The sequence below is a fragment of the Typopeltis vanoorti genome, chromosome 8 (assembly GCF_054136105.1).
Source record: "Typopeltis vanoorti isolate ZY-2024b chromosome 8, IOZ_Tvanoo_1.0, whole genome shotgun sequence".
Classification (NCBI taxonomy): domain Eukaryota; kingdom Metazoa; phylum Arthropoda; class Arachnida; order Uropygi; family Thelyphonidae; genus Typopeltis; species Typopeltis vanoorti.
This window is the reverse complement of record NC_143556.1, coordinates 61,773,903-61,799,977: the sequence shown is the minus strand read 5'-3', so window position 1 is coordinate 61,799,977 and position 26,075 is coordinate 61,773,903. Positions and strand designations below refer to the sequence as shown.

The following is a 26,075-nucleotide window of genomic DNA, read 5'->3' as shown; positions in this document are numbered from 1 at the left end:
ACAAGTTGCATTTTCAGCTTTTGTGAGTATTGGAAAAAAATATTTTTTCAGAGAATAGTATTTATTTTCAACATTGTTTATAACTTTGTGGTATATCTAAACCTGTGATTCAAGTAGCTCTGTAACATCAATATGCACAAGAAACTTTCTACCGATCAAAACATCACAGCTCATCAATAAAGTCTATGTGTATCAATGCAGATATGTATAATGTATATACTGTATCAACTCATTGATACAGTATATACGTGGTAACTTGCTACTTTTCTGTAAATGGCACACTGAAACCACCAAATACATTTCCCCTTTTTACTTGTATCATTTTAACATTTTTAATTGTATACATATTTATTTTATTATGTTTTAGATTTGTTCGGTCTCTTAAATGTTGAAAGTTTATTTTGCACCTGGTTAGATTATAATAAATTTAGTTTAATCCTTTATCCAAGTGCGAGCAAACAAAGTTTGCACCTGAAAATATCTTCAGGACTGAGGTAAGGTAGTACAACACCAGGCAACTCATAGCAAAGGTGGCCAAGCTCCCATCACTCCTATCTCAGTATCTCCTGTAATGCAAAACACATCTCCTTGCAGATATATATAATGTTATGCATTAAGGGAAGGGCCACTACCCATACTGGTTTCGACCTTTGTATAGGTGAAGTGGGCTCTAAAAATAAGACGATCTCGAAAGATCGCCCAACTCAGCATTGTTACACTCAGTGACAGGCTTACCCCATCACCGAGAAGAACTGCTCAGCAGTGGCTCTACCCAGTGGCAGGCTCACTCCACCACCAAGCAGAGCCATAATCTCAGCAATGGCCCCACTCAGAGACAAACAAAAACTTATCACCAAGCAGAGTCGCTCAGAGCCCAAGCCTAACCCGCACCGGTTTCAACCCTCTTTGGGGTCTCATCAGTGAGTAGGTAGACCTGGATAATACCTGTCTCCCTTTGTTTAAGTGTGGGGATTCCTTTCCAAAAAAACTCGTAAAATCCCCCGGATCACCCAATAATGAGTGACCCGCAGGATCAAAAACTCAGAAACGCTCATTTGCTCATCTGGAAGGGTAACAGCAACAACCATGCCTCAGTTAACTTCACAGCATTGCCATTCATTACTCCACCATGCAGGCCCTGGGTGACAGCCTCAGTTAAAACTTCACGGGCTACAGCATTGCCATTCATCACCCAAGCTTCCAACCGGTTTCAACCTTTATTGAGGTCTCATCAGTGGGAACCAGGCCCTGAAGCAGAGATACCAGGCAGAAGCAATGGAGAGGTCATCTTTACCTATAGGAGTTACCATAAGATGTGCCACCTTATTATTAAATTACTCTGGATTTAGAGAAAGATGTTGAAAGTTTATTTTGCACTTGGTTAGACTATAATAAATTTAGTTTAATCCTTTATCCAAGTGTGAGCAAACAAAGTTTGTGCCTGAAAATATCTTCAGGACTAAGGTAAGGTAGTGCAACACCAGGCAACTCCGAGCAAAGGTAGCCAAGCTCCCATCACTCCTATCTCAGTATCTTCCATAATGCAAAACACATCTCCTTGAAGATATGTATAATGCTATGCATTAAGGGAAGGGCACATTTCGACCTTTATTGAGGTCTCATCAGTGGGAGCCAGGCCCTGAAATGGAGATACCAGGCAGAAGCAATGGAGAGGTCATTTTTGCCTATAGGAGTTGCCATAAGGTGTGCTACCTAATGGTTCCTACTGATGAGACCTCAATAAAGGTTGAAACTGGTATGGTTAGTGGCCTTTCCCTTAATGCATAACATTATACATATGCAAGGAGATGTGTTTTGCATTATTGGAGAACTGAGATAGGAGTGATGGGAGCTAGGCCACCTTTGCTACAAGTTGCCTGATCTTGTACTACCTTACCTCAGTCCTGAAGATATTTTCAGGTGCAAATGTTTGCTCACACTTGGATAAAGGATTAAACTAAATTTATTATATTATTAAGGTCTCTTAAAATATATTGTTTTTACTTCGTTTTCACATTCTAATTTTGCTTTTAGGGATATTTTATATTTTTCAGCTATTTTAATGCCCATCTTATAATTTTTGCTATATTTATTTGTTGTTATCACAACATATTCATTATTTCCAGTATTCGATGGTCTTTATATATTTTCAACTTAGATGTCTATTTTTATTTCAACGTTATATTTTAACTGACCTTCAAACACATCTCAACCCCAGAGGAAACCATTATATCCCAAAGATTTGCTGTTTTTTTCAGAAGAGTTAATATCACAAAGGTAGGCCGATGATATCACTACACCATTGTTCTCTAATAATAAATTTAGTTTAATCCTTTATCACAGTGAGAGCAAACAAAGTTTGCGCCCGAAAATATCTTCAGCACTGAATATAGTGTTGTACTATCTTACCTGGGTAAATAGTGCAACACCAGGGCAACTCGTAGCAAAGGTGGAGCAAGCTACCAACAATCCTAACCCAGTATCTCCCATAATGCAAAACACATCTCCTTGTGGATATGTATACTGTTATGCATTAAGGGATTGGCCACTACCCAGACTAGTTTCGACCTTTATTGAGGTCTCTTCAGTGGGAGCCAGGCCCAGAGTTGGAGATACCAGGCAGAAGCAGTAGCAAGGTCATCTTTACCTATAGGAGTTGCCAAAAGGTTTACCACCTTTTTTCACCATTGTTCTCATTCATGTCTTTTTTTCCAGCATTTATAATTTAGAGTAATTGCAGCCCAAAACAGTCCACTATTGTAGGGAACTCCACATTCATTAAAGCTTTGCTTATCATTTTATATGTAAATTCTGTTTAGTTACTAGATCTATGAGACACCAGCTAGTTCCTAAAGTAACATATGTTTATGCATGGCCTCTATTACCTCAAAATCAAGAGCACAGTAATGTTTAGTGGATTGCATTCTGTGGGAAGTGCACAAGTTTTCATTCCTCGTTCTATCAGAAGACTGAATTTGTTTTTATTAGTCATGCTTTTTGATAGCATTTTTATCATTTTATACTAAAATTTTAAAAGCAGTTTTTCTACTTTTTTTCTTACATTACTTGTCTTTTTTTAAATTTGTTTTTTGTTATATTATTTTTCTTTTATTTTCAATGTCTTTTCTGACTTGTTTCATATTGGTTTGTACAATTAGTGGTCATTTAAAGTGAAGCAACTAATGCATTTGGCTATTATAAATTGTGACATCAAAATTTAAATTCTAATTCTTGAAGATATTCTTGAAGATGTTAAACATTCTTGAAGAGTTTGAAAACAAGAATCAAACTTTAGAGACACTGGCATGCATCATATAATCAGCTTTTCTAACTTTAATTAAACATTATCTTCTAATGAAAGAAATGCTATATATTATATCATATTTCTTTAAATTACAGTGTTGAGCAAACAGTACCAGCTTATGCCATAATTAGGTCTCTGTCCAATCAGGAAGCTGATTTATTCATTCACACCAGCTATGACAATGGTTTTTTTCTCTCCTATTAGACTAATGCAGGATATTCAATTTTTGCTGATGATTCAACACTGGGGAGGACAGTAGCTAATAATGGTGATGTAGATATCTTGCAGGATGATTTAAAGAAATTTTCATTGTGTAGTAAATATTTTATCCTTTAAGCAGGTGCACAATTGTAATATAGTATTGTCCTAAGCTTAATTTCACATCTTACAACATTAATTAGCTTAGTGTAATCAAATGCTTGAAAACTGTACATAATGCAGATTCTTTTATAATACTGTTATTTAAAAAATACAATTAATTGTTGCATGAGTGCATTGCATTGTAAAAAGTGAGTCTGGCTCCACATAGAGTGCTACTTACTTTCTTGTTTTCATAAATTTTATTATTCGTCTTCCTTGTTAAGTTATTGTTTATGGATAATTTATAAAAATTCACCCTTCATTATGAACAATAAATGTAAGAAAACACAAACTGAGTTGTGATGAACTATCTTGTGGCATACATTTTAATATCATAAACATGCTTGACATCTTAATCTGATTAATTCTTGAAATGAAGTTTACCTTCTGTAGAGATATTCATTTTTGAAAATTGTTTCAGTTGCCTCACTTTCCAAACTTATTATTTCTAAACTAATTATCAATCTACATTACATATAGATTGATAATTAAAGAATGTATTACTTTGTTTTTATTAACATAACCTTTATTTTTTTTTAACATCACGTATGACAATATTGATATAAAGTAGACTGATAGCTTGGCTGAGTAAACTTTTTTATATTTTTTATGACTAGTAGATTTGAGTTGTATTTCTGGAGTACCAACTGTAGAGATTCTATAAAATTGGCACAAAAGAAATTTTTCAATACATGACAAGTAGGGAGAGAAGAAGGGATTGCCCCTTGGAAGTTGTGTAAGAGTGTGGTTAGTAAGGATGTGCAGGACTTGATTTTTCGCTTGGAGAGTGGTTAATGAGTGGAATGGATTGCTAAAGGTAGTTGTGAGTACTCCAATGGTGAATGTATTTAAGGAGAGGTATGATAGGCATTATGGGTATTGTGTGAATCAGGGTTTCCCAAATTGTGTTTCGCAGAAAGTGAATAAGTGTTCCTTGATGTCAGTGACCAAGCCGTGTATTTTTAAACATGGAAGTAATTTGTGAAAGGGGATACTGCTGTTTATGACCGGTCATAAAAATTGCCTGCAAGCCGATTACAACAATGGGTGGCATATCCTCTGTTCTCAAAACTGAATGAAATAACATCTGCGTTGTAAATGTCATTGACCAAGCTGCATACTTTTAAACATGGAAATATTCACGAATTATCGTTAATTTTCACACATCGAAATCTTTCAACATTTGGGAAAGGGAATACCACTGTTTATGACTAGTCATAAAAATGGCCTGCAAGCTGATTACAACCGGCGGCATATCCTCTGTTCTCAAAACTGAACGAAATAATATCTGTGTTGCAAATGTTGGTGACCAATCAGCAAGGAAGTATAAAGAAAATTTTCTCACTGAAATTGAAGATCAAGGTAGTCTGTATCCAGTTCTCAAATATAGTAATACTGAATACTTTCTTCGCAAGTTCGTATTGTAGGGTGAAAGTGCTTGTTTCGAAACCATAGTGCCGTGATTTTTTAAAAGTAATAGGGCCTACAGATTTTAATTTTCATATGAATAAGAGACAAGGGACTTTGTTTAATTTTGGTGTTAAGAAATCTCTTATTGAAGGTGTTTGTGATGCAGCAGATAGTGATTCATCTGCCTCCAGCCTACAAAGCCATCTCCAGGATGTACAAAAAGAGGGGAAAACTACTAGCACACAGGAGAAAAAGTCTGCATTCACTCATAAGTACTTGTAATAATATTATAAATTTTTGGTGATCAGAATGGGATATGTCAATGAAAATCAGCACAAATTAATTTAATGATGTTAGCCTGGGGAAACTACAATATGCTACAAGATTTCATTAGTCCAGTGATTAATAACTGATTTAAATGTAATTTTATATTTGTCAACATATCACACCATATACATAAGTGTACTAATACTCTTTATGATTATTCCATAATTAATTATTAATACATTACAAAATAATCAAGGTGTTCCTTGAAAATTTCAGAATTTGTGAAGTGTTCAGTTGTAGAAAAAATCTGGGAAACGCTGGTGTGAATAATGGTTAGCATGGGTGTCCCACAATAAATTTTCCGACTCCATGAAGATACCCATATAATGATAATAATATGGCACTAGAAATAGAAACAATTGGATTTGAAACTTAGTTTTATTCAACCTTTACACTTAGTGCATATTTTGTATTATTGCTCCCATTTGTGTTGTTTTTTTGAAGATAACTTCAGAATGTATGCATTTTTTTTCCCTTATAGGAAGCAGTTGCTGTAGGATTTGAAATTGAGATTGAAAGAATGGGAAAACCAAATAGTTACTGGAAGGAATTAGCAGAAATGCTTGAAGTAAAAAGAGATAGGATGGCTCAATTTCTGTCATCAGTGGGGATGGCTCCAACTGTGCCTGAAGGAGGATACTTTATGATTGCTAATTTTTCTGATCTCGGTATGATCTTTCATCTTTAACCAAATCGTATTTTCTTGCAAGTGTGTGTGTGTATATATATATATATATATATATCATAAACATGCTTGACATTTTAATCTGATTAATTCTTGAAATGAAGTTTACCTTCTGTAGAGATATTCATTTTTGAAAATTGTTTGAATTGCCTCACTTTCCAAACTTATTTCTATTAATGTATGTAGAATTATTTTTAGTCATTATGCATTTCATTGGCATAAATATTTCTGTTAGATATCACTTCTCTCATTGTTAGATATTCACTTCTTGCTGTAGACTCTGTAGTGGATGTGAATATCCATAATAAAACTAATCCATGGAAAACTAAACTACGAAATTCTGCTGCTGAACGTGCAAAGAAAATAAGAATAGTGCTTCATTCAGTTTTGCACTTACTAGTTTCTTTACACATAGTGCAGCAGTTTTCCAACTTTAGCAACCCAAGGACCCATGTTTTGATTCAAAACATTTTGCATACAGCAGCCTTATTCGTGTTTATTTACATTTGCGGAATGGCATTACAGTTTCACCGTGCATGCATATGCGCACGCACGCACGCGCGCGCACACACACACACCACTTTGCTTGAAAACAAGATCTGGGTTCAAATTCCATATGAGCAGGGCCCAATTATTGCTAAAACAACTGAATGAGGCTTGGTGAAAGAGGAGAGGGAAAGAGACAGTTTGTAGATGTATCTTGTCTTTTTTGAAGTTCTTTTCAAAGTATTTGAAGTGATATTTGGAGAAGGAAGGAAAAAGAGATCATTAGATCATTCTTTGAATATATTCTTCACTCTTGGGAACAAATTAATGGAAAATTATTTGATTATTTTAAACACAAAAGCTGTGAAATTAAAAGTTTGAAACAGCAGAATAAAAAATTAGAATAATTACATAAATAGAAGGTAACTATTACAGTTAATTTTAATTAGCATGACCGATTTTGTCATCCTGCCAAAAGAAGCTTGCTTGGTATCAGTAGTTAGTTCCCTTTGATTAGAAAGAAGGAAAAGGGTTTAAATCCTCTTTAGGGTATAAGCAGTGTATATTGTGATATACCTTATACCCTAAAGCAGTGTATGTTGTGATATCTCACATATCTTGAATAAGACACTTTTTCTCTCCTGCTGGAAGAACCTTTATAGCTGAGATAGTATCAACAAGCCCTTTGGTTGGAAAGACCTGGTTTGAATCCTATCTGGCATGTGGGATTTGATAAGGGCTTTTCAGTTGCAGTTGAGTTAACCAGTCTCGATATGGAGGTGGCAGGGGTAGTTATCCTACAAACCAGGCAAAACTGGCAGATAACCCCTTTTGATTAACAGATACAATGGCCTTGTATCCTTAGTTACTTTGGTTGTAATTCCTACAATCACCACTCAACAGAGGAATTCACATTATGTAACATATTACATACTTCACATTACATAACATTACACGTGTATGTGCTAATTGACATTATAATAAGAAAAAATTCCAGTTGTTCAAAACTGTTCTATGTATGCAGCTGAGCTCAAGTAATTACCAGCAGATGAACTATGCTGAGTAGCAATCTGATAGGCTAAAACTGAGATTTATATTCCGATGGCTTGGGCATAATTTCCATAAATTCAAAGATCTTTCTATATTTCTTTTGGGCTCATAGTAACATCAGCATAGAAGGTAGTAGATGAATTTTATCACTGAATGTACACCACCATGCTGCTTATTAAAAGTCTGAAATGACTTGTAAAAGTTCCATGTCATGTCTGATCTTTAGAGCAGGATTTATGGATTATCTAATCCTTAGCCATAGAATTAAAGTACTATAACATCCTTTCATGGGTGGAATTCACATTAAGGAAAAAAAAATTAAAGTGTTTCACATTATGTTTAGTAGACTGCTCATTTTTTTGGTCTGCGGAGGATAACATGTCACTAAAGCTAGGACATGGATCTCTCATAAGTAATGTCTGACATATTCTTCTGTATATGGCTTTTCCTGTGTATCCATAATACATATTATACTCACATGAAAGGCAATTCTTTAGGTAGAAAAGGATTCTTGTAGTTAGGCTTCATAGGTCAAAGCAGGGTTCATGGTTTGGTTAAAAGGTGCAAATACAGTTCTAATTTTGAAATTCCTAAAAATTTTTATGTGAATGGGTTGTAATAGATCTGACAAAGAGGTGTGTGTGTGTGTGTGTGTGTGTGTGTGTGTGTGTGCTTATTTAACTTGGTAAGTTATAACTATGAGCCCAAAAGAAATATAGAAATTCATTCAATGTATCATCATCATCATCAAATTCCTGCCATGTACCCTCAAGGGGTATACAGGATATGACAGTACTACATGAAAAAATTACATCATTACTAACTTCCTATCTACAATTTTCCTCCAAATCAGTCTGTTACTTGTCAAGACTCCAACATTATCAGATCTTATATTTCTATCGTCTAAGGCACTTTGTACCGTATCAATCCACCTATATCTTGGTCTTCCTCTGGGTCGTTTTCCTGCCAACCTGGCAGAGAACACTTGTTTTGCTAATCTTTCCTCTCCCATTCTATTTAAGTGACCATACCATCTGAGATTAGCTCTGCTAACGCATTCCTGGATGCTGACAATGTCAAGTTCTTTCCTAATATCCTCATTTTTAATATGATATTGCCATTGATGCCATCTGTTCACGCCTCTAATCTTTCTCAGGACTCTCATATCTGCGGTCTCTAGTCTTTGGTCAAGTGTCTTACTTCTGACCCAGCTCTCAGATCCATAAGTTAAAATTGGTTTGAACACAGTCTTGTATACAGCTAATTTAGTGTTCCGACTAATTTCTTTCTTATTCCATATGAATTTATTCAATTGACTTCCCACGATACCAGCTTTGCTGATTCTGTTGTCTATTTCTATATTTAGTTTACCATCTTCAGTAAAAATTGTGCCTAAGTAGCTGAAATGTTTTACTTGTTCCACAGGTTCTCCATTCACAACACAGTTGACATTTTCAATGATTCTGCCTATTTTCATTGTCTTTGTCTTTTTATTGCTGACCTTCATACCATATCTATTACAACAGCTATTCAATTTAGTCAGAGAATCTTGCATACTTGTAGCAGATTGATTTAGAAGTATAACATCATCCGCATAAAGCAAAGAGCTGACATTAACATCTCCAATTTTGATATCAGGTTTAATACCACATTCCTTCATAATGTGATCCATATAGATAATGAATAACAGAGGGGATAATGTACATCCTTGTCTCACACCAGATTTAACATTAAACCATCTTCCTGTACTTCCTTCAATTCTAACTGCTGACTCACAACTCAAATAAAGACTAAGTATTGCTTGATATAATGCCCCATTGACACCATATAACTGCAGCGTATTGAATAGCTTCTCTCTTGGCACCTTGTCATATGCCTTTTCCAAATCGACAAAACTTAAATACAGATCTTTGTTATATTCCCATGCTTTCTCGACTATTTGTCGTAAAGTGAAGATCTGATCCTGACAGCCTCTATTTGGCCTGAATCCAGCTTGTTCTTCACCAAGCTTTTCTTCCACAATTCTTCTCAACCGTTTCTCAAGTATACTTGCATAGATCTTGCCAGGAACACTCAGTAGGGAAATACCTCTGTAATTCTCACATTCAGTTTTATTTCCCTTTTTATATATGGGTACTATGAGAGCTCTACTCCAATCATCGGGAATTCGTCCCTCTGTCCAGGCTTTCTGAACTATGCAGTGCAGCCACTGTAAGACTCTTATACCACCATACTTCAGCATTTCTGGTCGAATATCATCTACTCCTGCTGCCTTTCCACATTTCAAGCCTTTGATGGCTTTTTCTACTTCAAGTATGGATATGTATTCCTGACTGCATGCCTGGTCAGTGTTTTTTATCACTGTGCTGTCATCACTGCTTGTTTCATTTAGCAGTTTTTCAAAGTAATTACTCCATACTTCAAGGATATCTTTTTCTCCTGTTTTCATTTCACCTTTATCATCTCTAATTCCTTTTACAGCACTCTTTCCTCCATTCCTAAGCTTCTTCAACAACCTCCAGAATATCTTGCCACCTTCTTGATATTTGTTTTGTATGTTCTTGCCAAAGTCCTCCCATGACTTTTGTTTAGCTAGTTTTACACACTGTTTAGCTTTCTTACATTTGTCTCTGTATTCTGTAAGAGACAAAGCTGACTTATTTGCCAGGAACTTTTGATATGCTTTCTTCTTTTCCTTCACTGCCTCTTTAACTTCCTGTGTCCACCAGGGAGTTCTGATTTTTTTATCTTTGCACACAACCTCACCACATGCCTCTCTGGCAGAATCAATCAATGTTTCCTTCAGAGTTTGCCACTGAATCTCCAAGGTTTGATTCCTGTTCTCAAACTCTTTCATTTTCTTTTCAATAATATTTCTGTATTTTAGTCTACAGTTTACATCTGAGAGCTGCTCAACTTTTATTCGCTTTAAAACTTTCTTACATGTTATTCTTTTCAATATGAAATTCAATTTTATCCTGCTCAAGACTAAATAGTGATCACTTCCAATTTCAAATCCTCTGTACACTCTGGTGTCCTGCACCAGGGAGAAAACATCACTATCAACAATAACGTAGTCAATGAGACTTTTCTTATTCCTAGCCTCTTCTCTCCATGTGAATTTGTGCACATTTTTATGTTGGAACATGGTGTTAGTAATAACCAGTCCATGTCCTGAGCAGAAATCCAACAGATATTTGCCATTATTATTAGCTTTGCTCTTTTCTCCAAATTTTCCCAAAATATTTTTGTATGTCTCACAATCATTTCCTACTCTACTATTTAGATCCCCAACAAGGACCAACTTTTCCTTTTTCATTGTGTCAGTTGCTTTTTCTAAAGCCTCAAAAAATTCCTCCACTTCTACCTTAGTAGAACCTTCTGTGGGACCATAGGCACAAATAAGTCTCATTGTCCAGTTCCCCATTCTCATATTTGCCCACATTACTCTACTTGAGACTGACTGCCATTCAAGGAGATTAGCCTCGTATTTTGTGTTGAATACTATGGCTATTCCTTCCTTTCCTTGATTGTTATTGCCTGAATATAACATTTTGTATTTATTGCTCAGAAAGATCTCACCAGTTTTGGTCTTTTTTGTTTCAGTCACCCCTATTATGTCGATCTGGTACTTATCTAATTCCTCAGCTAGCTCCATTTCTTTGCCATTCAGGCTTCTTACGTTGATAGTACCGATCTTTAACTCTGGTGATGTTGAGTTGGGGTTTGTTTTCAGATTTGTTCCAGTAGCTGACTTTTCGCTATTCGCCCTGGTTCCCTGGCGAAAACAACGGGGGCCTTGTTTAACCATATTGGTAAAATATACATTGAATGAATAGAAACAATAAACTATTTACATCTTACAAAGAAAAAGTATTATTAACACACAGAGCAGAGGCAAATAATGATAATACTGAAACAAAAGGCTGTCTCTGTCCAGACAGAGATAGTATTATCTCTGTCAGTATTATCATTTTATGCTATGTTTATGGATTAAATAGAACGCTAGTAATCCTTCTATCATTGATCACTTATAGAAAATTGCCATTACTATAATATGTCCACTCCATCCGAAATGCATAAATTTGCACTTGGATATGGATAAACGAAAATGGTGCATACTAGCATTGTTGTCATTTATTCATTAACCACTCTGTTCAAAACAAATTTTTCCATACAACCACTCTGCAGAAAACAATCTGCAGGGATTCTGTATCAGCTATATTTCTTATCATTCAATCTAACTCAGCTGATCAGCATTTCTTATCATATATATCAATAAATAACTGGATATTACTCTCTAGACTATACCCAATATCACTGATATTCAACTTCCAAGTACAAATTCCTGTGATAAGTACCCCATTGGTCATTTAAACTCAACATCTCCACACACTGTTTTCTGATATCTGTCAACCAGCCACTCTCCTATCCAGGTCACAGGCCTATTTTGCAAACCCATCCTTTGAGTTTGTGTAAGAACATCCAATGTGGAATCCTATCGGGTGCCTTGGCAAAATCCAGAAGTGTCAAAACATATCCATTCCCCTTATCAACATCATCTGCTGGTACTCTATTAGAATGTGAGCAGACTGCTAAAGCAAAACCTACCTTTAACAAAAATCATAACTGTGATACTCTATAGAAAATCATAGAGCAGAGGCAATGTCTCTGCTCTATGATTCTCTATTTACATCTTTTCTATCTACATCTTTTGGATGTGATTCTTAACCAGCCTTTCATACCTTAATGACACTCCAAAAATACTGATTGGTCTGCAGTTCATTGCATTAGCCCTATCTTGACCCTTATATAATGATATTATCTTACTCTTTCTGCTCCTTAAGAAGTGCATAGACTGAGATTCAAGTTTGGACCATATCAAAGCATTGCTAATCTTTCTGCTAATCCCACTACTGTTGCAATAGTTTTTAATACTTCTAATTCATCTGTCTCTATTTCTTTCATCCCATTTCTCTTCATCATCCAGAGAGCACAACTTCTGGTCCATCTGACACTTTCATACTGTCTTCATCAGTAGAGGCTCGTGGCTTGAAATCGTGGGAGTGCTGCAACTTCGAAATGTACATACACACTGTAAGTACAATGTATACGTGTTTGGATAAAATATCAAAATTATGGATACAAAATTAATAACGGAAAAAACTCAAGTACAAAGATTATTTAATAGTATAATTTTCAGCTGTGTGTGTGTGTCACAGGCATCTTCAGCTAATCTTTCCTATTTTTATTGTATTGATTTTTTTATTTTTTTATTTTTTTTTATTTTATTTATTTTTTTTTTAGGAAAGTTATTGACCTTTTTAGTTATCTTACACCAGCTACTTAGGTGGCGCTTTTTGGAATTGTCAGTTATTGTTTAATTTGAGCTTAATGTACTGAAGATGCCTGTGACACAAAGCTGAAAATTATACTGTTAAATAATCTTTGTATGTGAGTTTTTTCCGTTATTAATTTTGTATCGATATATCTACTCATGGTATACATCTTTTAAAACTTATCAAAATTAAGGTAAAAATAAAAAAAAAAATTAGACATGAAACAATAGTATATTACCAATAAAATTATATAGTTTGGTATTATAATTCAAAATTATTTAAATATAAAATATATTCTTCTTGTTTTGTTTCATGAAAAAATATTGTTTATTATTGATAAAATTATACAGTTTAGTATAATTCAAAATTAACTTAAAAATAAAATCCATTATCATAACCTCAATAATGTTCTAAAATAAAAACTATAACAAATGTTATGTCTTTAATTGTAATATCCAAATATTTTAAAGAGATGGAGTAAACACGATAAGCACTACGAACACTCTACTACTGGCACAAACTGCATATAAACAACAGTGGAAATGCGCGATGGACAGTGCTGCATTACGCTAATAGCTCACATCTCACTATGATGTGCATATGTGTGCACCCGTAGCAATATGACACACTGTGGTAACACAGTGCTGCTAGCGTCCTTCGCCCTCCTAAGTGCTACAAGATACAAAATAAGAGAATTGTATAGGATTGTTGATGATAAAATTAAATATTACAAGCAAATATAAATAAATTAATAAATATATTTAGATATCTAGAAAAATCGGGGGTGCTGCAGTTCCGCAGTGCACATGCACGAGCCGCCCCTGATCTTCGTATTCAAACTATGATTATTCTTCTTTTTTACTTGCTACATAGCAATAAAATTCTCTGGATTTCTTTCCATTGGCCAGTTTGGCTAATTTCTTTTCATTATCCAGTTTTGACTTCCTCAGCATGACCATCACTCTCTTGGCATGTTCTTTATACTGCTTGTATCTACAACATTCTCTTTTTTATGCAGTTCTTGCTTCAAAGTTATATTTATCCATTTAACTCCCATTTGATTTATTCTCTTAACCTTAGAGATGCAATCAGATATAGCTTCCTTCAGACATCATTTTCCATACTATTTCTTGTGCCAGGCTACTTCAAACTGCTTTTCAGTTCATCATAATTACTTGCCTTATGAATTCCTCATATGCCCCCCCTCCCCCTCTTAGTCAAGAATGTCACATGTATTGTCATCTCCTAAGTCAAAACTTCATGATCACTTGGAGGCATACCAGGCATTTATAGACAGATTCCTGTTGTGCTTCTAGTAGATCTGGTGTTTCTATACCTCAAATCCTTTCCATCACACTTCTCTCAGTAATTCTATAAATTCTTTCCCTCATGTTTCATGTTTTCTCTTCCCTCCAGCCATAGTTGAAATTATATTTAAATTTAATAAAACAGTCCCATAAGTATGAAGGGGTTTAAAATGCAACTTTTTTGATTATTAATTTTTTGATTTTATTTTTTTCAGGTATTCTAAGGAACATTTGGAAAATTAATCATGCAAAAAGTTCACAACCTAACAACAAACCAAAATCGTGCAATTTTATTTTTTCATGATTTTCACAAAGATATGCAATTGGTCATCATGTTCTCCAGATTAACATTCTCCAGATAGAACATGGTATGAACGGAAATTCAGGGAAGCCTGTGAGATTATTAGCAACCACCCCAATCTGAACAACAATGATGGTTTAAAAATCCCAAACATATGGAAGGTATATATTCGACCTTCCTCACCAAGAACAACTATAAACAGGACTGCAGAAAATCCAGTATTGTAAACCAAAAATAAGAATTGTAATACTAAAAATAGGACACCAATTGTTTCTGAAAGAAAACCATCTAAAAGAATCTTTATTCCTGTCATTGTAAAAATAGAATTTAGCTTGATGTAAAAATTTGTTTTTTATTTATTTTATTTTATTTTATTTATTTATTTTTTTTCGCCAGAGGTCATGCCAGTAGAATAACATGTGATCAAATCATTGTTTCGCTAGCTTACAGTTAATGATGTAACTCAGCCTGTTCTGTATACTTATGTACGCTCCAGATGATGATCTTGATGTGAAGATCGAAACGTCGGGATAATAAAAAAAGTTTTTTTAACACTGTTGTAAATTCCATGAAATTTTTAAAATGAATGCTGATCACCGTGTAACCCTAAAAGAAAGGATTACGTTCTCCAGATCTCACTGCTCCTGATTATGTGTGTGTGTGTATATGAACAAGTCCCAGACAATCCAACAGCTGAAGGAGAACATTTGTGCAGAAATTAGGGTGCTGCAGTCATAAACATTAACAACTGTCATGGCACATGCCATAGAAAGGGGCCTGTCTTTGTGAAGCCAAAAATGGAAGGCATTTATATAATGTGGTTTTTCATAACTAATTAAAAAACTCCAGGTTCTGTATTTCATTATAACAAAACAAATATAAATAATTAATAAATAAAAAAGTTATTAAATGTTTAAACCCCTTTGTGACTTATGGGCCATCCTGTATATCACCATCGTTGAAATCATCCATAATGATTTCAACTATGGGGGGGTATAGTTTTTTTTATTCATGAGATATATCTGTCTAAGCAATTCACAGGTTCCTAGTCTTTAGCAGCGCTCAATTGTATTTGTTCTGTTTATCTTTATTTTCGCACCGAACAGCCTTAAACTCATTGCCTGTATTACTCATACTATCACGAACATTGGAGATTTTTATTTTGGTTGAAATTTAATTCCTCTGCAATCATTAGCAATGCTCTTCCTATTTTGTCTTGTCCTTACTGAATATGCTGAACCATCGCATTTTGTTCTTGTAAGAATTTTCTCTTCTGTCAGCCAGGTTCTACTATATCTACCGATGTAGCTCTTCACCTTATTTCTGATATTTTTTAATTAGTATTCTGGTAACTGATAAAACTTAGCTAGTTCAAACAGAAAGCTGGAACTAATTCCTTAACCAAACTCCCCCTATATTCCAACAGTTTTTTACATTTTAATACATAATTTTAATACAATACATAATAATAATTTAAAATTTATGCCTCTGTTCTGTAGAGTTCCATAAGTATTTTCCCATTGAATTCTTAAGATAAAAATAAATATTTCAGGAAATGTCTTACTCTTCAAAAGCATGAAGATTTCTGAATTTATTGTTATTAATAATGACTGTCTCTTTGCCATGGTCTTAATATGTTATGATAGGGAGCAGTTTCCCATTTTAAATAAAGGTATTTGATTAAAATTTTTCTTGTTAAAGTAGCTGAGATTAATAAATTTTATAAAGTTTTTCATGTGAAAAACATTGATATTCATGTTCTATGGATTTTCATTTAAGATATTCTAATATTTTTCTGAATAGGTTCTAGAATAAATATTGAAAATGAGACTGGAACCAAAGATTACCAATTTGCTAAGTGGTTATCAAAAACCAAGGTAATATTTTATTTTGTTATTTTGAAGATTTGAATCTTGTCATGGATATAGATGTTTGTGATTGTTTTTAGGTGGGAGATGAATTTCATTGCTCAGTGTGTGAGACCATAGTACCGTTTATTGGAGGCCTGAAGTAGCTCGTAAAAGTTCTGTGTTTGGTCTCTCAAGCAAGATTTCAGACTATGTAAAAAATAAATAAAATATTAAATTTAAAAAAATAATAAAAAGCCTTAGCCTATCCATAGTACTATAGGTTTTCAATGCTTTATGGGTGAGAGTCGCATAAAAACACACACACTCACCAAACATAGTCATGTTTGGTGAGTGTGTATAGCATTGTGTTAGCATTGTTTGTTCAGGTGGCTGAGGAAAGTATTTAAAGTTTACTGGCCATAAGACCGAATTATGAGAATATCATCAGTGTATCTGAATCAGACTTTGTATTTTAAAGTAGAGGAATCTAGAACACATTTATTTTAGGAAGACCATAAATTGGTGAGTATAAGGTGCCATGAAGGATAATATGTAAAAACTGCCATTTGTCAGTTGACACATTGAATGCAAAGTTCTGAGCATTGACTTGACTGGAAAATGAATCTGCACAAAAATATTCAGAACTGAGGCTCACAACATGGATTTCCATAGGACTGCCAATATACAAGCCCCCACATACCCAATTCAACATGCAGCATTGTCTTCAGTGGTGCAAAGGGCATGATAGTGGGACATGGAAGCTTGGAAAGCTGTGTTATGGAGCAATGAATCACACTACACCCTCTACCAAGCAGATGGATGGGTGTGGGGTGTGGCAGATGCCCAGTGAACATCTCTTTACCAGGGTGTGTAATCTCAGCTATGAAATTTGAAGGTGGTGATGTGATGGTATGGTCCTGTTTTTCCTGGTTGGGCCTCAGACAGGTCTGAGGCCCAACCAGGAAAAACACACAAACTTTGAACTCCAAGAGGTATCTGAACATTCTGGACAATGCAGTGCTTTGCACTTTATAGCATTTCTATTTTATTTTTATTTTGTATGATGATACAATGGCCATGAACCCCCCCCCTTTTTACAGGAAGGTATGGCACCATCTCAATTCTCTCTATTTTATCCGGACTCTGGACCAGCATATGCTGACGAATCAGGCCTATGGCTGGGAGGGACCATTTCTTAAGTATTCCTGACTGCAATCCGTGTGTGTTCACAGCATTTCTATGGAACTGACCATTGTCTTTTTCAACAAGACAATGCACCATGTCATAAAGCTGCTTTAACTTCATGGTTTGTGTTCATGGATGTCACCGCATTTGACTGACCTCCATAGAGCTCTGATCTCAACCCTATTAAACATCTGTGGGATGAACTTGAGCATTGAGTGCGGTCAGGGGACATCTGCCCCACAACAGTTCATGACTTCATTACATGCCTACAGGAAGAATGGTCCAAAATTCTCATTGATTGATATCATATGCTTGTGGAAAGTATGCTCCATAGGATTGCTACAGTGATTGCAGTGAAAGGAGGTCCTACATCTTATTTAAGTGGGTGCCATCGCTGTTTGTTCCTCATGCTGTGGCATCCATTGACTTTCAAAGCAATGTTTATATATATATATATATATATATATATATATATATATATAAGTTAATTCTTTGGACAAAAAATGTCAAATCATTGAAGCTGTCAATTTATTGGATTCATAATATCTGGTACTTTCTCCTCCCTTCAGAATATGCACCAGAACATGATGTTCAGTCAAGATTTGCATTTAGAATTAATGCTTCATGGGTGGTACAGATGTATCAATGACAGCATCATAATGAATTTTGGGATATACTACACTTACTGCATTGCCTTAGCAGTCAACATATCTAATTTGTTTTGTGGTAAAAGCCTTGCCAGCATCATCCAAAACCAGCTCAATTAATTTTAGAAAATGTTACTGCATTCTTGATTGAGGTTCAAATCCAGGTATTTCCAATAAAAGGTCATAAGTTGTTTTGCTAGCTGCATAATGAGCATCATGAGATTTTATAACAGTTCTAGTTATTAACAGAGATAAAATTATAATAATACTCTCTTTTCAGTATTATTGGTATTTTCCAATTTAAATAAACCTATCCAAACTACAGCTAAAACTGTAATGGTTATAATTAAGCATAACAGAATTACAATTAAAAAACAATGAGGTGTATTGCAACATAAGTAGAGTTAGAGTCCAAAGGAAAAATTCTTTCTTTATACACTTTTTCTAATAGAAAATAGAATTTATGTAAGATAAGTCTTTTTCCATGCATCCTATTCCTAGGGAAAAAAAAAAAAAAGACAATGTAATGAAGAAGATAATGTTTCTCAACACCTGATTTTATGTAATCCTGATATTCTTCCAACATACTCTTGGATGGAAAAAAGGGAAAAAGAATTTTTTTTCAGAATGATAGTACTGCATGATAATTTACATTATCACTAACTTCCTATTGACAATCTATCTCCTCATTGGTCTGTTTATCTCTTAGGACTACAGTATTGTCAGTTATTATATTTTGGTCTTCTGAGACACCTCTAAATATACACTGGTATCCAAAAGCTAAGGACAAATTACAGTTTTACCTGTATGTGAAAAAATTTTCATGGCTACAGTCAAATGTGTACATAAATTTATTGCCAGTAGACTAATAAATTATATTACACAAAAAACGTGTTATAAATTTCATATAAACTAAATTGCAATATCTTTTTTGCAGAAGTTACAAATTAAGAACATAGTTAAGGAATTAATGTACAGTGCTTACAGGGAACTATGCGGAGAGAGACAATTCGGTATGGAATATGTCCACCCCCTAACTGCGATGCAGCTTTCACAATGTCATATCATGCTTAGCACTAAGTGATTCTGGATGGGAATTTCAAGCAGCAATGTATCTCTCTGTTGGTCACCTAAACAGAATGGGCGAGGAAAGATTAGCAAAACAAGTGTTCACTGCCAGGTTGGCAGCAAAACGACCCAGAGGAAGACCAAGATATAGGTGGAGTGATACGGTACAAAGTGCCTTAGACAATAGAAATATAAGATCTGATAATGTTGGAGTCTTGACAAGTAACAGACTGATTTGGAGGAAAATTGTAGATAGGAAGTTAGTAATGATATAATTTTTTCATGTAGTACTATCATATCCTGTACACCCCTTGTGGGTACATGGCAGGAATTTGATGATGATTTATATATGAAGAGACAAGCTACATTATAATTTACCCAGTATGTCAAAATATTTAATTTGATCAATCATTAAACTGTTGGCTCGACCTTGCATTTAGAAAACACCATATTAAAGTGTTTGTAATTGTCTGTGAAAATACTAGTGGTGATGGTGGATGGTAGATGGCATTGGTGTAGATGATGATAGTAGTTGTGGTTGGTTGTAGTTGTTGGAGATAAAATTGGAGTAGGTGCCCTCCCTCGATGAGTCTTTGGACTCCTGGAGGTGTGACATAATAATAATAATAAAGATAGATTCTTGTTATTTATATGACTAGACAACAGTTAATTAATGTTTCCATATTCTTCAGATTTTTAGGCTAGTTGAAAAGAAGTTCAGAGCCTTTAAGTGTGTGTGTGATCATACCAAGTTTTGGAACAATGTTAGAAACAATCTTTCTAATCAGTTCAGTGTAGGATGTCTGTAGCATGATCAGAAAGGCCCAATTTTCCATAATTATTAAATATGATGTGCCATTTATGTTATTTTTTTTTTCTGGATTGGAAGCGTGTTTCCTATTTTTCTATATGGCAAGTTAACTGGTCTGGTTGGCCAAGTGGTTAGCATATCTGCTCTCCAACCAACAGGCTGCAAGTTCGAATCCTGCTGTGGCCATGGATGTTGTGATTGTCTTTAGGTGTTAGATGAATTTTGTCACCCGGTGTGAGACTCATATCCTGTCTACCCTTTTTCAAGTGGCTTGAAAAAGTTTTGTTTTCGTCTCTAGAGCAGCTTCTGGACTAGGATATATAAAATTAATAAAAATAGAAAAGAAAAAACCTTACTCCCCCCACAATACAAAATGTACTATAAGTTTGCAAATAACCTTTTAAGGGTGGGAGCAACATAAAAAAAAAGTTATAGGTGCACTGGATTAGTGCACCCCATGATGAGCCTAGTGGGATGGGAGGAAGGGGAGTTAAATAAGTTCTTCAGTTTTGTAGTGAGTTTAAATTCATCAGAGTTGTATATAGCCATTGTTTATAAAAGTATTGATGATAATTTGTAATTCATACTTAAGCTCTTGCTCATTGGAGCAAATTGTTATTGCTCTGTTTTTGAAGAGTGTTAATGACCCCGCTCCCCAGGTTTTTGTGTTGGGCAATGGTAATGCATGTAAGGTTAGGGTAGATAGCAAAGGATAGACTGTTCAGGGGAAGATGTGTGACGTGTAGCATATCCAGAAAGGGAAGCGTGTTCTGGTCTTCGATTTCACTAATAAATTGTGTTAGCATTGTTTGTTCAGGTGGCTGAGGAAAGTATTTAAAGTTTGCTGGCCATAAGACCAAATTATGAAAATATCATCAGTGTATCTGAATCAGACTTTGTATAAAATTTACTATGGAAATAGAAGAAAACAACCAGTTATCTTTTTTAGACGTTCTCCTCATCCGGTCACCTTCAAATATTCTTACAACTACAGTATACAGGAAACCAACGTTCACAGGTCGTTATATTCTTAAAGAATCAGCCCATCATCCATGTCAAAAAACAGGAATTATAAAATGCCTCATCAGAAGAGCCAAAACTAATTATTCTACTTTTGATTATCTACAGAAAGAACTTTCTACTATCCAACAACACATGAAACTCAATGGCTTTTCTGAAAAAAGTACTCAACATCTTCTCAATTCTTATAATCCTCCACAAAACAACAAAGTTTCAATACGTCGAGTGCCTATTCCTTATATCTCCGGTATTTCAGAACCTATCGCAAGAATTTTAAAGAAATACGATTTAACAACTACGTATTCACCTATTAACAAATTGTCTTCTTATTTTCCTTCTCCTAAAGATAAACGCTCAGCTTTATCTCTTCCTGGAGTTTATCAAATTCCTTGCAACTGTGATCTCTTTTATTTTGGACAGACTGGACGTTCTCTTGAAAAAAGAATCCAAGAACATCAATCCTCCATTCTTCACAAAACCTGAAAAGTCTGGATTGGCTCAACACGGGATTGAAACTGACCACAGCATCTTTTGGTCCAGGACTCACCTCTTACATAGATCCCGTTATAGGTTCAAACGTTTGTTCAAAGAAAGCGTGGAGGCCTTGCTCCATTGTCCCAACCTGAATCGTAATGACTGTATATCTATATAAAAAATCTGGGAAAGTCTAATCAAGATTACTCATTAATTTTTTATTATTTTTTTTTTTCAACTATGTCTCTACTTCAAAATATTCCGTTTCATACTTAGTGATATAACATCACGTGGCGTGTTCTATTTTTAACGATCTATTGTTAGTATTCTAGCTTGTATTTTTTTTTTTTAAACTGTTCTTGTAATACCACCGAAGATGGTCTGCTATTTCCAGACCGAAATATTTGGTTAAATATCTTTCTTGTTAAATCCCACGTAGTTTTAAAACCGAATAAGAAACTCAATGATAGGAATCAGAGAGTTTCTTGCCGAATATAGTAAACTATAAAGTATCAGAGAGTTTCTTGCCGAATATAGTAAACTATAAAGTATCGGCGAACACTAGCGCTAGCCAATGCAAGTGATCCTAGTACGTAGTACAATCACGGGCAACTCGTTGCAAAGGTGGTAAAGTTCAGATCGCTATTCTTAGGTATTTTCCATAATGTAAAACACATTTCCTAGGAAATGTATGCTGTTATTACATTATGGAGGGAGGTCACTACCCATACCGGTTTCAGCCTTTTTTGAGGCCTCATCAGTGAGTAGCTAGACCTAATACCGAAATGTATAGCGAAAAGAACTTATATACTTTGCGAACGAGTTTTCCAAGGGGTTGCACCTACTTGGACTGAAACCGGTATGGGTAGTGACCTCCCTCCATAATGTAATAACAGCATACATTTCCTAGGAAATGTGTTTTACATTATGGAAAATACCTAAGAATAGCGATCTGAACTTTACCACCTTTGCAACGAGTTGCCCGTGATTGTACTACGTACTAGGATCACTTGCATTGGTTAGCGCTAGTGTTCGCCGATACTTTATAGTTTACTATATTCGGCAAGAAACTCTCTGATTCCTATCATTGAGTTTCTTATTCGGTTTTAAAACTACGTGGGATTTAATATCCCCTTAATTTTAGTAATGTTTTCATTGCCGAAATGAAGCTTATTAGCTCTTTATACTTAAGTAACTTAATGGTTGCACCTACTTGGAAAACTCGTTCGCAAAGTATATAAGTTCTTTTCGCTATACACTTCGGTATTAGGTCTAGCTACTCACTGATGAGGCCTCAAAAAAGGCTGAAACCGGTATGGGTAGTGACCTCCCTCCATAATGTAATAACAGCATACATTTCCTAGGAAATGTGTTTTACATTATGGAAAATACCTAAGAATAGCGATCTGAACTTTACCACCTTTGCAACGAGTTGCCCGTGATTGTACTACGTACTAGGATCACTTGCATTGGCTAGCGCTAGTGTTCGCCGATACTTTATAGTTTACTATATTCGGCAAGAAACTCTCTGATTCCTATCATTGAGTTTCTTATTCGGTTTTAAAACTACGTGGGATTTAATATCCCCTTAATTTTAGTAATGTTTTCATTGCCGAAATGAAGCTTATTAGCTCTTTACACTTAAGTATCTTTCTTGTGTTTACGTGAATATATCATTCAATTTAACAACATTGAAATGAAATTGTCAGCCCAAGAACCAACCTATTTAAATCCTTTTGTAACAAATATCAGAATTGCCTCACGTTGCTTTTCCTAATTTTGCATCATCAGCAAACAACTGAATATCTCCTTTCACACCATGAACTATATCATTGATATATAGATTAAAAACAGTGATCCCAGCACAGAACTTTCTGCACTTGTCACTTTTCTTTTCAAGACACTGCAGCCCTGTAAATTACTGGCTCCTATTCAAGCTACCCAATGACTATCCATCCCCATCCTACTCAATTTAAGAGTAGTTTATCATGTGGTACCTGATTAAATGCTTTAGCAAATTCCAGATAAAATAATGTATAAGCATCTCCTCTGTCCAGTACTCTGTAACCTTATAAAATATGACTGTGACCAAGTTACTAAAGCATAACTCCCCCTAACAGATCCATACTGCTTTTTTTTTTTTTTTTTTTGAAAGGTTTCTATTCTCATCAATCCAAGTTACCTGATTAAATGCTTTAGAAAATTCCAGATAAAATGATGTATAAGCATCTCCTCTGTCCAGTACTCTAGTCACCTTATAAAATATAACTGTGACCAAGTTACTAAAGCATAATTCCCCCTAACAGATCCATATTGCTTTTTTTTTTTTTTTTGAAAGTTTTCTATTCTCATCAATCCAGGTTTGTATTCTATCTCTTACCAGCCTCCCTAACTTCTTCACCACTACATCTGATATACACACTGATCTATACTTCATCACCACTGACTTGGATTCTCCTTTATGCAGTGGCACGATTTTTCCTTCTTTTCACTGAATTTTTGCGACTTCCTGGTGCTAGATTACTGTTGAACAACCAAGGAAAGGGTACCAGCTCTTTCTCACATTCTCATAAATATATGTGGTTATATCCCATTCAGTCTCAGAGCCTTTTTAACATAAAATTACTTAATATTCTAAACACTTCCAATTCTTGAATTGTCAGTCATCTTTTCTCCTTCCCAGATTGGAGGACATTTGGTCTGGTCAAAAATATCCAAGGGGCATTTGGTCCACAATATTTAGGCTGGTCAGAAATGTCCATACACACATTTGGTGGTATGGACATATGCAGCGTTTATACGTTTTTTACTTGTCCAAATGTCCAGTCAAAAACATTCAGTCATTTCCTGCCAATAATTTTTTTTGCTATTGTAATTGTTTTTTCAATTTTTTAGAAATGGCAGAAATACTTTACTCACAGCAGCAGCAGAAGCCAGTGCTGCATTTCATTGGATACATCGTCATTTGTATTCATTCAGTAAGGACTGTAGCAAAAAAGATACTGGAGATATGAAGAGCAAAAAATTAATTTGCAACACACACACAAATGTACAACTGGTTATGATCTAAATGATATTACAATAATAATTCAGGATGGCACACAAAACCATCAGCACAATGATGATGTTGAAGGTGATACTAGATTATACCTATTATTCAGTGTTGAATTTCAATTATATATTTTGTTTAATCCTTTATCCAAGTGTAAGCATCTGAAGTAAAGGATTAAACCAAATATATAATTGGTAGCATAGCTAAGTGAAAAAACTTTCGTCAATTATTGAATTTGTTAAAATGATGTGCAGAAGAGGATCCTAATGTAGCACTATCACAAATTCTTAGAGAACCGCTCTTGGTGACATGCACAGTGAGAATGTAATGCTTATATATGGACCAGAAAGAAACACAATTAAGAAGACAAGTCAACAGAATTCAAAACTAATGTAGGCCACCAAATCCAACAACAATGCATGTTGTTGAAATGAAAAAATGGGCTGAACACTTTCTGATGCATGATTTGGGTGCTGAAGATGAAGAAACAATCATCATTTTTACAACATATGAGATATTTACGTGCTTCTCACAGATTGCACATTCAAAACATCACCTACACAGTTTGTGGAGTTATTTGCTTTACATGGTAAAGAATAAAAGGGTCATGGGTTATCCAATACCTTTTTTGTATGCACTCACAACAATACCTAGTGAAAACACTTACAGGTATCTTTTTGATAGATTAATGACATTTTCATGTGAAAGAAACCTCACTCTGTCGCTTTCACAGAGGTTCATGCAAAACCAGTTATGCACTGCAGAAATGGTTCACAAATATCATGGCCTACCCAAACATTGTGGATTAATTGTCCATGTGGACATTTTTGATGGGATCAAATGTCCTGGAAGGCCTTCCTATTGATATTCAACACTACTCTTAATTCCTTTCCCCTCTACATGAAATACACTAATGCTTAATGAAATATTCATTGAGCATTTCTACTATATCTTCAGCAGATGTGACATGTTCCATCACCAGCAACTAAAGTCAGTGTTCCATATTCACCCTTTCTTCTATTAGCAACATAACTATAGAATTTTCTAGGGTTTCTGCTTTACTGCTTTAGCCAATCTCCTTTTGTTATCCACCTTAGCACGGTGCATATCTGCTGCCATAACTATGGTCAGTTGACCATGCTTTGGATATACTTTGCACATAAAATCAAATTGAAAAAAAAAAAAAAAAAAACTACTATGCTTCACCATAACAAATTGAAATTTGAAAGACTTTTCTTAGAATCAGTAGCAGATTTGTTAAACCAGCCTAATCTTAATAAATATGGTTCTATGAGGGGGCACCCCTCTACAGGAGGGTGCCCCTCATAGAACTTTAAGCTTTTAGTTTAATTTTTTCTACCTATTGTTTTCAGTTTTTGTGTGTGCTTTCACAATTTTC

The 26,075-nt window shown here is 34.9% G+C and overlaps 1 protein-coding gene across 7 annotated transcripts in view; it reads left to right on the top strand.

Moving 5' to 3' along the window:
* Positions 1–26,075, top strand: part of LOC150104038 (kynurenine aminotransferase-like) — a 228,184-nt gene that overhangs the window by 174,076 nt on the left and 28,033 nt on the right. For all 7 annotated transcript variants that reach the window (XM_090396692.1, XM_090396693.1, XM_090396695.1 and 4 more), the window contains 2 exons: positions 5,883–6,069; positions 16,373–16,446. In XM_090396692.1, the coding sequence (XP_090252818.1) occupies positions 5,883–6,069; positions 16,373–16,446 (261 nt within the window). The remainder of the gene's footprint in view (positions 1–5,882; positions 6,070–16,372; positions 16,447–26,075) is intronic.